At 45.9% G+C, this 14,741-nt stretch overlaps 1 protein-coding gene across 6 annotated transcripts in view; it reads right to left on the bottom strand.

Annotated features, from left to right (window-relative positions):
* SCN5A (sodium voltage-gated channel alpha subunit 5) overlaps nucleotides 1–13,722 on the bottom strand; it is a 222,509-nt gene extending 208,787 nt beyond the window's left edge. For all 6 annotated transcript variants that reach the window (XM_079996335.1, XM_079996336.1, XM_079996337.1 and 3 more), the window contains exons 1-3: nucleotides 13,388–13,722; nucleotides 11,482–11,599; nucleotides 1,949–2,039 (exon numbers count right to left, since the gene is read on the bottom strand). In XM_079996335.1, the coding sequence (XP_079852461.1) occupies nucleotides 1,949–2,039; nucleotides 11,482–11,599; nucleotides 13,388–13,654 (476 nt within the window). In that variant the 5' untranslated portion in view covers nucleotides 13,655–13,722. The remainder of the gene's footprint in view (nucleotides 1–1,948; nucleotides 2,040–11,481; nucleotides 11,600–13,387) is intronic.
* Between the last annotated feature and the right edge of the window lie 1,019 nt (nucleotides 13,723–14,741).

Here is a 14,741-nt window from a genome sequence, read left to right as displayed (position 1 = left end):
GTAAGGGAATATTCCTTGTCATGCAGCCCAAGGAAGGTTGCTTACGGGGGAAGGTGGCCCTTGAGCTGCCAAAATACAATAAAATAAAAAAAATCCCTTGCTCCTGGTTTTAACATTTGGAAGGAGGGAAAGAATATCACAGCATTTTCACCGTTTCTGGAAGTTGCGGCCTGCGTGTTCCCCACAAGCCTGACTCAAAGAAGGGCATCTTTGTCATCCTCTCCTCCAGCGCCAGCCACCAGGAGCAGATGGCCGTGTTTATCATCCGTCAGTCAAAAATAAAAAGTGGGTTCTGGTTGGCTCAATGAGCCACACTAATTGTTTAATGCACTGCACTTAGTTTAAGCTTTTGCATCTGGTATCTATTTTCATAAGGAAGAACTTGCAGGGATGCAAACTTGCTCTGCTTAATTTTATTTTGTTTTAAATAGCAGGCTTGGGAGGGAAGCAGGGATTATATCTTCCCTCGCCCCCACTCCCTCCCAGGCCGATGGAAACTCAGCTAGTATTCCTAAATGAGGTGTCCAGCTAAGCTTCAGAAACATTTATATAATCAAATGCCAATTCCCCAAGGGCCATTACTCTCCAGGGAATGCGTGGCCCTCCAGATGTTGTTGGTTGGTCACTGTGAGAACAGGGTCTCCGGCTGTTTTTGGACTACAACTCCCATCATCCTGTGCTAGCACGACCAGTGGTCAGGGATGATGGGAACTCTAGTCTGCAAATAGCTGGAGACCCAAGTTTGGGAAATGATCTAGAGCAGGCATAGGCAAACTCCGGTCCTCCAGATGGTCCTGTTAGCTAGGGATGATGGGAATTGTAGTCCCAAACATCTGGAGGGTGCTCCTGTTATGTTCTGTGGGACAAACTAAATTAATTGCATCTGGAAAAACTGCTCATGGAAGGCCAAAGCTGGTATCTGTTAAGTATAACTGGTTTAATTCACACCGAAATGGGAATACCTGTATGCATTGGTGAAAGGGTTTAACTTGAAGATTCCACTGAAGGTAAATTAAGAGCAAAAAGGAGCTCTCTGAGTTGCTATGATGGGCTGATGATTAACTGTTATTGTTCTCAGATAGCTCTTACGTGGTGCTTTAACCTTAGATCACATGAGAAGGTATTGAATGGCAAATTCGCCATCTCCGCAGGGTGGTGGCTGGAGTTCTTCATTCCTAGGCTCTGTGAGAGTGAGGGTGTAAATGGAGCTCTGCAGGAGCACACAGCCACAAGCTCTGGGGAGAGACAGACCTCTGTTTCTGCGTCTGTTGGAATTATTTCATATTTTGTAAGATGCCGAGCCTACGCCTTTGCCTGCCATATGTCTTATGGAACTGTTTGGATGTATCATTTGATACATCTTCTGTTCTGAAGAAAGTTCTACAGGTAAACTTTTGAGCAATCTAATGTGTCTGGACGATGCTTCATTTAAAAAGGAATCAGTTTTTAGGCACCGAGTCCCTTCAAACTGCACAGTATGTTTGATCTGTATCAACCACAACTACCACAGACACACACTTCATTCCACTGATGGCTCCAATTCTTAGACTCTGACCCCATACCTGCTTTTCCTGAATTCAGGTCCAACTAGAAAACATAATTCCAGAATCGGAGGCTGCACAATTATGCTACACAGCTCCTTCGGTTCTTTTCCGCTCACTACATGCGTGAGAGAGATCACATTTTTTTGTGAGAAAAAGCCAGTCACACATTGGGGCATCTGCCTTGCAAATAATGCTCTTTAAATGTTCTGGTTTGTGATTTAGCGCAAGGCAAACACACCTTCTCTCAGTGGATCTTTTTCAAGGGAGTGCATGCATGCCAAGAAATGCCCTCGATCCCGCAAATGAACATGCAGAGCGGTTCTGATACGAAGCAGTCAAATGGCAAATGGGAGGTTTCGGAAAGAGGGATAGAGAGAGGGGAAAAAAATCAGAAAAATACTTACTCAACGTATTTATTCCAAGGAGGGAGTTCAGACCATGCCATGAACACACAGTTGGTTAAAATAGTGCACATGATAAACATACTGAATAATGTAAAAGCACAAGTTAAGGAAAGTACTTTGAATGAGTATTTAAAAACAAAAAAACCCAGCCCTTGCACTTTGCACTACAAGCAACATCACAACCCTTCCCTGGTTTGTTTCTGTTCATCATTCCCATGTAAAGTGTGAATGCATATTAAGGAAGGGTGTGTAAGAAATCTTCAGTGAGCAAATTCACCGCAAGTTCATAAACCAAACTTCCGCTGGCAAGAGAGCACCCTTCCGCAAATAAAAACCAATGCTCTCTGAGTGTGCGAGTGATACAATGGCTGTGCAAAACAGATCAGTCAACTCAAAGGTCATCCATTAAATACATGTCCTTCTTCTTAAGGAAGAACAAAAAAAATTCCTTCCAGTAGCACCTTAAAGACCAACTAAGTTAGTTCTTGGTATGAGCTTTCGTGTGCATGCACACTTCTTCAGATACACTGAAACAGAAGTTTGCAGACCCTTCTATATAGTGAGAAGGTGGGGAGGGGTATTACTCAGAAGGGTGGTGGGAATGGGTGATTGGCAGATAGCTGTGATGAGCCTGTTGACGACTCTTAACGACTGCAATAGGTCTTACAGGAAAAAGCAAGGGGTGAGAAGGTGAAAAATGGCTTTGTCATGTATAATGAAGGAAGGTCTTAAGGAAGGTCATAAGAGATGGAGCCACCTCTGCTATTTATTCTGGGCAAATGCTGGCTTGTTCCAAGTGCCATGTTTCTAGTCTTCCAGCCCATGGACTGGGAGGCTGACACACTCCATCTAGGCTGGTGTTGCTTGCTTTGATTGACAGCAGCTCTCCAGGGTCAGAGAAGGGTCTTTCCCATTTCTTGCTACCTAGTGGTCTGTTGCAGCTGGAGCTGCTGGGAATTGAACCTGCATCCTTCTGCATGCAGAGCATGTGCTCTGCCACGAAGCTGTGGTCCGCCTTCCCACAGTAAGACAAACCCATTCAGTCAAACCTGCTCCTCTTCCTTTCAGTGTAAGTGACTCTGCAGGGTTTGTCTGCATCAGAAGTAATAAAATGACTGAGGAGCACCTGATGGAGAGACATGGAAGATGGAGAGACTGCCCCTAGTGGGACACCTGCTGGAATGCAGTGATGCCAGGGCCACAAATCGGGCAGAAACACAGCAAGCTGCCTCCTAATGCAGCCACCGTCAACCCAGTGCCCTCGAGTTTCTGCTGGTATCACTGACGCAGACTGGCAGCAGTTCTCCAGGGACTCACACAGGAGAATTTCCCATCCCTGCCTGGCCAGCAGCAGCAGTTGAGCCCGAGACCTTCTGCATGCAAATATCTTTTACCACTGGTCTGCAGCAATTTCCCAACCTTTGTCCTTCCTGGGTGCCCTCTATAGGACCTCAGCAAGAGCTGGCACAGTCTAGGGGACAGAATAGCGATCTGGGATTGGAGAAATCCAGGTTCAAGTCCCATTTTTGGCCACTGAGCCAATTGCGGCCTCTCAGCCTAATCAACCTCGCAGGGTTGTTGTTGTCGTGTGGGAGGGATTGCGTATGCTGCCCTCAATCTCCTGGAGGAAACAGAAATATTAAAATGCAATAACTGCTAAATAATCAATCGTATACTCTCCCTGCTGCTAGAAATGTAATTCTGATTCCCCCCTCCTGCTCCCCAGAGTTTAAAATAACAGTGTATGGGTGGGGATGGTACCCACAAATACATAATCAGATTAAAAAATACTGAGAGGGAGACGTACACGTGAAATGGGGAAAGAGGGGGCCCCACAGAGATGGGATTGTGAAGTAGCCAAGCTAAGCCTCTCTTAAAATAAATTTTAAAAGGGCCCACGTTGAATGGGAGCACAGGTGCAATGGTGCAAAGTCAGCATTTAAAAAAAAGAGAGGCTCCGTTAAAGAAGAGAGTTGGAAATGCCTGGGAAAAGAGATGTTGCAAGCTGTTTGCAAAGACCACGCGAAGGGAAGCTGCTGAACAAGATTTGCTTACACAAATGCTGGGAACCAAACAATCGTCTCATCAGAGTACATGGGGCTCTGCAGGGTATTATAAGCAAAAGTGACAGCTCCCTGCCCCAAGGAGGTTACAATCTATCTTTAGAAAGGGAGGGAAGCAAGACAATGAGAGATCGAGGCAAGAAAATGCTGCTTAATATTTAAACACCTAGGGTTTGTCCTAGCTGGAGATGAGGACTAAGGGAGTGAAATCTAAGATTTCGTAAAGAGGGGGAGGGACAGAGAGGTGGTATCGTGTAGCTCAGCCACCAACAACTAGGGGTGCTTCAGATTTGGGCCACCTCTGCCATCAGCCCCAGCTTGCACAGCCGTCCTGCATAGGACTGGTGGGAGCTGTAATCCAAAACATGTGGAAGGTAGCAGGTTGGCAATAGCTGATGTAGCTATTCTTGGGGACGTTCAAGGCATAAGGACCATCACAGGAGAAGCGGAGAGGGAGGAGACCTTCAAATAGCTCAAGGACCATACAGAAGGCTGATGGCCGAAGAATTGATGCTTTTGAATTATGGTGCTGGAGGAGACTCTTGAGAGTCCCATGGGCTGCAAGAAGATCAAACCTCTCCATTCTTAAGGAAATCAGTGTTCTCAAAGCTACCAGCATGAGTTTGACTAAACTGCGGGAGGCAGTGGAAGACAGAAGTGCCTGGCGTGCTCTGGCCCATGGGGTCATGAAGAGTCGGACACGAGTAAACGACTAAACAACAACAACAACAACAAAGTATAGGTGGAGGAACAAGGGAACCACGCAGTGATACATCCCAATAATTGGTGGCATATCCCAGGATGTTCAGCACTCAGATTCATTACCAGAGGCAGATCATCAAAGGAAATGCCAGCCTGCTGGACATGTCTTCAATCTTCTCCTAAAGTCCGTGACTACAATGAGGCTACAGGGGACTGTTGTCTGACATCAACTTGTAGCATGCCCTACAACCAAGTAGCATAAACCTTTAAGCAGGATCTCCATTTCTCTTATGGGGGGAAAGGGACAGTTTCTCCACATCTACTGCCACCGCCACCACCAAAATAAAAAAATCAGCTCGGTTGCTAACTACCCCGGTTACTCCCGCATGAAAACTTAAGAAACTAGTAATTGGACTCGAGGGGCTAGTCATCCAAAGACTGATTCAAAAACATTTTCCACTACTGGGACCTGTTCCTCCTGATGAATGACTGCAGAGAATCACAGATGGCAAGCCTCATTTTCTGCTGTTATTACCTGATGAACATAAACACTACCCAGCGGTACCTCCTCCCAAGTAAGCCAATTATAATAATATTCTGACTATAATAATAATATTTTTTTTAAATTATTATTATTATCATTATTATTATTATTATTTCCCCACAGGTAGAAACAGGAATGGGGGGGGGGAGATGTCTTAAAAGTTGAGAGCCATCACTGCTGTTCACGATGGTTGGGAGTTGCAGGACAAAACAACTGGAGGGCACCAGGTTGGGGAAGGATGGTGTAGAGTGGCTCATTCCAAAATATGGGCCACCATTAGGAAATTAGTTCTGGCTGGGGTTATGCAGGACACTGTCCCAACCAGGATCCATGTCTGCAAATAGCATGACTGAACCCTGCTGTGCTTCTAAATCATGGGTAGGCAAACTAAGGCCATCCCAGGGGCCGGATCCAGCCCAATCGCCTTCTAAATCCAGTCCACGGATGGTCCAGGAATCAGCGTGTTTTTACATGAGTAGAATGTGTGCTTTTATTTAAAATGCATCTCTGGGTTATTTGTGGGGCATGGGAATTCGTTCATTCCCCCCCAAAAAAAATATAGTCTGGCCCCCCACAAGGTCTGAGGGACACTGGACCGGCCCCCTGCTGAAAAAGTTTGCTGACCCCTGCTCTAAATACAGGGTAGGAGAACCTTAAGCCCAGGGGATAAAGGTGACCTTCCAGGCCTCTCTGTCCAGCCCTTGGGACTCTCGCTAGGCCCCTCCCCTGGCCACACACCCCCTTGCCAAGCCAAGCCCATTGCAAGGCCTGGCATACAAAGAGAAAAGAGCTGCAATCTCTGAAATTCCCCGTCTTGCACAACGGCACTGCTACAATAAGTGCACAGGCGTGCTGTGGTGTCCAGGAGAACCTTGCAAGGTATTATCCCCATGTGAAGAGAAATGGAGGGTATGGAGGGCTGAAGTTCTGGGATAGTGGGCTGCCAAAGGGTGAGGGCAGAAGCAGGGTTTTAACTTTCCGTTACGCAATTTTGTAGCTGCTCCACCCTTCAGCACAGCCACGAAAGGCGGAGGGACCCTGTCCTCTGTTGCATCTGCCTGCCCTAAATGCATGTCAGCCATCAGCTTTCAGCCAACCTCTGGCATTAAGGGAGCAACACTTTCTGAGATAGAGCACCTTTGGCCAAACATTCACTCCAGAAAGTGGCAGCTGCGTGGAATCTCTTCTCTCCAAAGCCAAACTAACCACTAGGCCTATTCCAGAGTGGATTGTCTAGAATAATACAGATGCCAAGCTTTAGTTTCAAAATACTTATCCCCAAACAAAATTCAAACTCTGAAAAACTTCAGAAGCGGTCTCCAAAGAGGGCAGGGGAATAATCAAGCCCAGGTGTAAGTGTACAATATGGGCATGGTCTTGGGGGGACTAGTTCAGCTTTCTAAAATCCCAATTTCTTTTTAAAAAGTGGGTTTCTAGTCCTTATGATTGTGAATACCAGCCAGAAAGTGTGCAGGCAATGTCTAGTAATATTTGAGAACTCAGAGGAGCTTCTGAATCAAGAGCGGCAACAGCTACTCTGTTTATATCTGTTGTAAACCACTTTAGACAGCAGCATTTGCAGAAAGGGGGGTACATTTGACTTGAAAAAGATTTCCATTAGCCAGACAGGCTGAAGCTAAAACATAGCTCCTTGCTGCTCTCTATGATTAGAATAATTTATTCTGCTAAACTGTAAAAACATTGGTGTGGAAAAGGCATCCCCAAACTCAGCCCTCCAGATGTTTTGGGACTACAATTCCCATCATCCCTGACCACTGGTCCTGTTAGCTAGGGATGATGGGAGTTGTAGTCCCAAAACATCTGGAGGGTCGAGTCTGGGGATGCCTGGTGTAGAATAAGAGTAATAGTGCAACATTTTTCAGGTGCACTTTTGGGAAGAATTTACAATTACCACATGGCCCTTTCAGGACACTCACCTGAGTGGTAGCCAAAAATGTCCCCAAATGTCAGTTATACCACTTACAATTTCTTTCTGTAAACCACAACAAAACCCAGGACATAAAATATCTTAAAACCCAGGACATAAAGTATCTCAAGAAATCACATTGGGTATAAATAAGTCATTCAATGAAACCTGATCCAGGCAGCAGAAATAAGCGCAAAACAGAGTTTTAATCCAGACTGAGACTGAGACCGATAAGTCTACTGATGTTTGTCATTGGAGCGCATTTTTGTCCCAGGTTATACTATGAATTTAGGAAAAAATATGTCATGGAGTTCTTAAAACAAATATTGATCCAGGAATGCAAGACCTAAGCACACATTGATTTGTTTTGAGATATTTTACTACCCTGAGAAGCACCAGAATTTGGTTTGGGACAGTAAAATGCCCCCCAAACCATTTGTGTACATAAAAAAAATAAATAAATGTTGGGTTAAGAAGGTTCAACAGGTTGCAGGTTCAGTCTGACTTGCTACAACTCTTCAGTTTGTTTTACATGACACGCCACCCAGCCCAGGGCCCCAGATTTCCCCTTGTATCTCTTGAAATATAAGGCAGACTCATTAAATACACATTTATCCTGCACGCGCTCCATCTTTTGCTAGAGCATCAAAGGCAGTGGAAGCGGAAAGCATGCTTTGCTGAGTCATGAGTGACATGCATTTTAATAATCTGTTTAAAGCAGCCCATAATGCAAGCACTTTGTTGAATTAGAGCCATCAACCCTGTGCTTTCGCATACAGATCTGTGCATATATATTACGGTTAGGCTGCAGAGGAAGGCTAGGTAGCTAAGCTTCTCTTGGATAAATATATGCTCCCGAAAGTGTCTGAGCTTTCAAGCTGAACACAGCAACTACATTCGATCCTTGTTTTAAAAAACCACCCACACTTACTTTTTTTTATTAAAAAAAATCAAAAATCAAAACAGTGCATTCACTCCAAAATGTACTTAGGAAATAGAAGAGACTGAAAATGCCGGGCCGTCAAATGTGGATAAAGAATGACATTTGCCTTGCCTTACATTCTGAGCCTGATTGCACTGACAGCATCCGTAGAGCAAAAAAGCAGCCGCCCCAAGGACTCCCAGGAAATGTCATGAGGTGTATTTGTCTTGTGGCCAATGAATATGGTTGGAAGCAAGAAATCTGACCCTCGGCCCCAGCAGTGCAGAGAAACTTCAAAAACGCCAAATAAAAATCGCAGCTTCGGCTCTCCAAGAGGAAAAACCACAAGTTATTCCCCCAGGTTTGACTTCCTGCGCCCAATGTCACAGAATCATAGAAGCACCAGGTCGAAAGGGACCCAAGGGTCATCCAGCCTGACCCACTGCAATGGCAAGAATCGGAACTAAAGAACCCCGGACAGACGGCCACCCAACCTGCAATGAAGAAGAGGCCGGCACATTCCAAGGCACTGTGCTCTCCTGGCACAGAAAAGTACCACAGGCCCTCTTGATGTCTCTGGTTCTACAGGGTTTAATTTTCATTGGAGGGACAAGTTTGTGGGGGGGGGGGGGAGAGTGACCATGCAGTCACTTCTTGTGCATCCTGCTCACAGAAAAGAAACAGATGCAGCACAGCTGGACACCCAGTGCCACAGCGAGGTCAGAAAAGCCTCTTTCTTGTAGAAGATCATTGGACAAGAGGCATTTGTCATTGTGTTCAACATTGGAACTGGTGAAACACGACCAAGGCTTGCTTCTTTGATTCTAGGTGAAGGATCATGGTGGAGAATTTGCCATATGTGCAGAAGAGAGAGCTTTTGAAATTGATACCCCGCTTTATCACTACCCGAAGGAGTCTCAAAGTGGCTAACATTCTCCTTTCCCTTCCTTCCCCACAACAAACACTCTGTGAGGTGAGTGGGGCTGAGAGACTTCAGAGAAGCGTGACTGGCCCAAGGTCACCCAGCAGCTGCATGTGGAGGAGCAGGGAAGCGAACCCAGTTCCCCAGGTTCAATTTATTGGCATCTCTTGGCAGAGTCAAGCAAGTCAAAGCCAGATGACACCAACCCTTTTGGACTTCTTGCTTCACCTGCTGTCACGGCACTGTCAGGCAAAGGAATGTCCAGAACGAGGAATTAATTATTTGTTGTCACTTCCCCACAGGTCCACACGCACAGCCTCCTAACGCAGTTCTTGGGCAGCAGCCCTGTTTTTGCTGCCTGTTAAAAAGTCTTGTGGAACTCGGAAAAATTGACAAAACAATCTCATGATGTGCCATGCAGCTGTAGGCAGGGCCTCCTGTTTAAAATGGACTTGGGGGGAAATCCTACTAAATGTGAACAAGTCCAGGAGATATCCTAAAGCATTTTTGTTCTGTGAACCACCCTGAGACCTCCAGGTATAGGGCGGTATATAAATTCAATAAAGAAGAAGAAGAAGAAGAAGAAGAAGAAGAAGAAGAAGAAGAAGAAGAAGAAGAAGTGCACTTGGGAAAAGGCATGTCCTTCAGTCCTGTCTCTCTCAGCTACTCCTAGGTGTGAACCCGATAAGTCAGTTGTTGCAGAAGAGAGGCTCTGTCCTTGACCACACCTGAGCTGCGTGCAAGCAGGCAAAAACTGCATCTGTGTGTAACGGGCTTCTGTTTCTCCATCTCCAATACTCTTCTGGTCCTGGGGGACAGGGAAGCAGGAGGGAGGAGGAGGTATTGAAGCCCTCGACTTTGCACCTCCTCCTGGCTCTGACCTGCATCCTCTGGCTGTTACGGGCTCCCCCAGATTGCCAATTCCCTTTTCCAGGTCAGAGTCCAAGCCTCACTTCTCCTGGTGCCCACATCTCAGGGTGGTTGACCCCTAACCCTCTGCTAAACTGGCATCTGCAATATGAGTCTTGGCCACTCACAGCAAGGGCACTGAGCAGAGCAGCAAGCGTCGATAGCTTTCTTCTCCGATGGGCTACAGCAAGAAGCCTGGATGTCTTAATATTAAACCGGGTGGGGGCGTGGGATAAATAAAAAGAGTGTTGGATAGGAGTCAAATGTCTTGCTGGGCGGAGAGGTTCCCGTAACAGATCCTTCCCCCCACACCCTCTTTGAGAAAGCATCCTCTGTTTTGCCATCTTCGCCACGGGACGCTCCTTGCAGATGGCCCTCTAAGCCCAGCAAGGTTTGACATTCCTCTAATTGGAAGGAGCGCAGCTGAAGGTAAAATAAAGTGACTCTGAAAAGCTTTGGCCTCATCAGAAAAGCCACCTGCTTGGAGGCCTGAAAGCCTTCCATCGGATCTTTAAGTGAACTTCATGCAGAGAGACGGGGAGGAGGCTGACAAGGGGGATCACTAGCAGGTCAAGGGGAGCCAAGGCAGCCAGAAAAGGGGAGCCAGAGGAGGGAAGGATGACAGCAGGGCAAACAGATAATCCAAACAGGGCAGGGGGAAGGAGCCCCCAGAACGTGTTCCAGTTTTACAGCTTTCTGAAATAACAGCAGGAGGTGCCCCTTGAGCATGCACAGAGAGTTTTCTCTTTGCCACTGTATGCCATCTTCAGCGGTAAACAATGAGTATGATATTTTAGGACTAGGACAGCTGAGCCTCCAGGACAAAGGATGAAGCCTCTGGCCGTCACGAGTTCCAGCACTCCATGCTGGCAAATAAACAAGGAGAAATGGCCACAGAATTCAGCTTTCCAATAAAAAATAAAAATCTTAAGTGTTGTTTTTAATAAACAAAACAAACGGGTTTCTATCCCTCGTGAGTGCAAGTTTAAGACAATGACTTCAGGTATCCCAAGCATCAGAGGAGCGGTTGAACAACATTCACAGTGCTATGATTTCCCTTTTTTTCCTGCATAGCCACAAAACCAAGGAAAACCAGAATGAATTATGCAAAGTCTGAGAAAGTATGCAAAGGTGTTCAATTTGTATCATGTATAATTCAGCTTGTTTTGATGCAGGATTTATATAAAAATATATTGGTGCAAGAGCACACACAGTATTTGACACTGTGTTCCCCCAGCTGGTGCCTTCAGAATATTTTAGGTTACAGTTCCTATCAGTCCCAGCCAACATGACTAATGGTCAGGTATAATGACATCCATTTGGGGAAGGCTGGTTCACAATTTGCAGATTTTGCTTCATTTTCCTGTGATGTATATTACTACCCTGCTCCCCACAAATACAGATCTCTAAATCCTAATTTCAGTTGGTTCCAACCCTCACGTATATATCGATGAATAGGAGCGACATGCTCAGAATGCAATCACATGTCATGTATTTTCCACCATGCAGAGGTCTGATGGAGACAACCCAATCAAAAGGATATGAATGTACCAAAATTTTAATTGCTGCTCTTCTGATTCGATGAAAAGGAGTAAGTATATACAAGGCAGGAGTGGCACTAAATCGAAAGATTGTCTTCCCTTTGTTCAGTACTATAAATGTCTGAAAAACAAAAGAGAGAGTGAAAGAACATTTAGGGTCTGCATTATACGCTCACGTGATAGGACCCTCCAGAAACCAAAGGCTATTGTATTTCCTACTCGTAAAGTACATGCCAAACGATCACACCACCATTCTTTGAAAATGAAGAGATAAAGGCATTGTTGCCCAGGCAAAAGAATTAAGCTCAATAGTCCAGGCTGCTCTTCTTGGAGTACAATGCATAATAGCCAGGGGGAGCATGCATGTACAAAAATATCTGTGCCTCATTGCCACTTTAACAACACATATGTAGAGCAAGGTCAAATCTACCCACTGCTACAGAGTGCAAAATATCATGCGTTGTTCCACATGTAAAATAGCAGACTCTACATGGATTCCTTTTCAAAAAGGGCAGGCTCACCATCTTCTATGAAATTGCCTCCATTGTGTAACACCTATTTGCACAGTCCTATTTGCACCATAATGGGACGTGGGTGGCGCTGTGGGTTAAAGCCTCAGCGCCTAGGACTTGCCGATCAAAAGGTCGGCGGTTCGAATCCCCGCGGCGGGGTGCGCTCCCGTCGCTCGGTCCCAGCGCCTGCCAACCTAGCAGTTCGAAAGCACCCTCGGGTGCAAGTAGATAAATAGGGACTGCTTACTAGCGGGAAGGTAAACGGCGTTCCGTGTGCTGCGCTGGCTCGCCAGATGCAGCTTGTCACGCTGGCCATGTGACCCGGAAGTGTCTGCGGACAGCGCTGGCTCCCGGCCTCTAGAGTGAGATGAGTGCACAACCCTAGAGTCTGGCAAGACTGGCCCATACGGGCAGGGGTACCTTTACCTTTATTTGCACCATATTTTTAAACCTACCACTTGTTTGGGACACTCATTCTCAACTGCAATGGTCTATTTCCACTCCAGCGAGTAGGGGAAAAAACTGATTTGCTGTCGCCTACCTTCCATGCATTAGGATCTGTACGGACAATTCTGCAAACCCCCTAAATGCACCATTCTGTATATTTTGGCATACATGCTTCAGTAGCATTGCCAACACTCCCCACTACTCCCTGCAGGGCTCCTCTGAATTTAAAAGCAGAGTTGCAAGTAGAAATCCAGCAGGTTAAGCCTTCTTCCATCATTGCTACGTCTGCATGCCTAGAAAAAAATGCCCAGAAAAATCTCTGGAATCTCTGCTCTCACCCAGTTTTTAATAGCACGTTAACTAAATGCATTGCCCTTCTCCAGTAATATGGTCGATTAAGTGAAATGCAACATTCACATGCCCCTAGTTGAGAGGAGGCAGGATTCTGGCATGGTTTTTAGTATTAACGCCACTCTCCCCCTCTCCTTCCCAGTGACATAGAGTCACCAGATTTCCAGATTTCACTTAAAAAGAAGATAGTGAATTTGAAGCATTTGTGGAACCGGATAGATGAGACAAAATATACAGGCACTATCCTTCTCATTTTTTGCTGGTGAGACATTAGACTGCTCTGTGTTTTACTTTTGCCTCCCCCCCAATATATATATATATATATATATATATATATATATATATATATATATATATCATTCTGCGGATGCCCACAGCTCCACCCTCAACCCCGGTCATCCGTTTTCCAAAAATTAAACGCTGGGAGTTTCAAACTCCTAATTCTTGCATCCTTAAACGAAGGAGGAATTATTTCCACTGGGGAAAGAGGTGGGGCAGGGAGGAAGAAGAGGGGAAATCCACGCCTTCCCCACTACCTCCCGCTCTCGCTCTCCCCCTCCGCCATCTTTAACAACAAGCGCAGAGCGGGTGGGAATCACCTTGTGATCGCTGTAGAAAGGGTCAATATCCTCCAAAGGTTCCCCAATGAGCTCCGACGGAGGAGAGCCGTAGATGTCGGGCAACTTCTTGCAGGCCTGCAAGTCAAACTGAGGCCGCAGAATCTCCTCGTCACCCAACTGTTCCCTGTATTCCTGCTTGGCGCTCCTTGCGATCTTCTCCGCGATCCGCTTCTCGATCGCAGCCAGGGATTCGGGCGTGAAGCGGTGGAAGCTGTTAGAACCCAGTGGCAACAAGAAGTCGGCCATCTTTTCATCCTGATACTTCTTTGTACTGGCCTTTACTCCTAAAAGTAAAAAAAAAAAAAAAAAAAAAACTGAAAAGAAAAAGAGAAGAAAAAGGGCAATATTAGGCAGGTAAACAAGAAATGGCAAACAATTTAACAAAGGTGGCTTGGTAACAGGCTCTTGAGCTGTTGGGACAACACTTAGGCAGGAAGGCTGTGTGTGCAGCTAGGGGGGTTGTTAGGTTGTGGGTGAACATATCAGACGACACAGCGATTCTTCAAACAGCTCTTGTTTATTCACAGGCCAGAACAGAACTGAACTGAAGGGTTCAGTCAGCCTGCTTATATAGAGCTCCAGTACAACGTAACTGTAACAAATTCCTAAAACTATCCAATCACTGAATGTCACTTTCGATCCCTTATTTGCATAACTATCTACAGTATCCCCCTGCTGGCCCAGGGTGAGAACTTCAGTACATAACAGGGATGGTACTGGCCAGAGTGCCAGGATAGAACCTGGGAGAACCTCTCTTAAAGCCATCCACGCTGGTGGCCATCACTGCCTGCTCCATGACTGCAGTCATGGGATTTTTGTCTATCACATGACGGTATATGTTTTGACTCCACAGTGGGAAGTGACGGAGACAAGATGTTTGTGTTACTGTGTTCCATGAAGTGGGACTATTGTCCTTTGTTTTTTCCCTTTGTTGTCTGATGCTAGAGAGAGAGAGGGAGCCATGTTGCAGTGCTCTGTGTGTGTTTATATGTAAATGAAGTAGATTAGCCAAAATGCTGAGTTGCTGAGGTCTGTTATGCAACTGCAAAGACTCTGTGGATCCCTAAGCGTGCTGGTGTCTGTTGGCATTGGTCGTTGTGATGTTCGGGCTGAAGAAAGCTTATGAAGCTCCCGAATGATCGACCAGGAGGGAGAGAACATGCCAGTCCGACATGTGTCTCTGCCAGAGTCCTACTTGAGTGTAGGCTGAGCTCCTGACAGCGAGCTCTACATATGTTGCGCAAAGTGCATATGACTAATATGAGATAGACAAATCATACAGACTCTGCTATTCTCATTTATTGTGAGAGATTAGCCTATTCCCCAGTTTCCG

Source organism: Podarcis cretensis (genome assembly GCF_951804945.1).
Source record: "Podarcis cretensis genome assembly, chromosome: 12".
Taxonomy (NCBI): domain Eukaryota; kingdom Metazoa; phylum Chordata; class Lepidosauria; order Squamata; family Lacertidae; genus Podarcis; species Podarcis cretensis.
The sequence above is the reverse complement of the archived record's forward strand: the minus strand, read 5'-3'. Positions and strand labels throughout refer to the sequence as shown.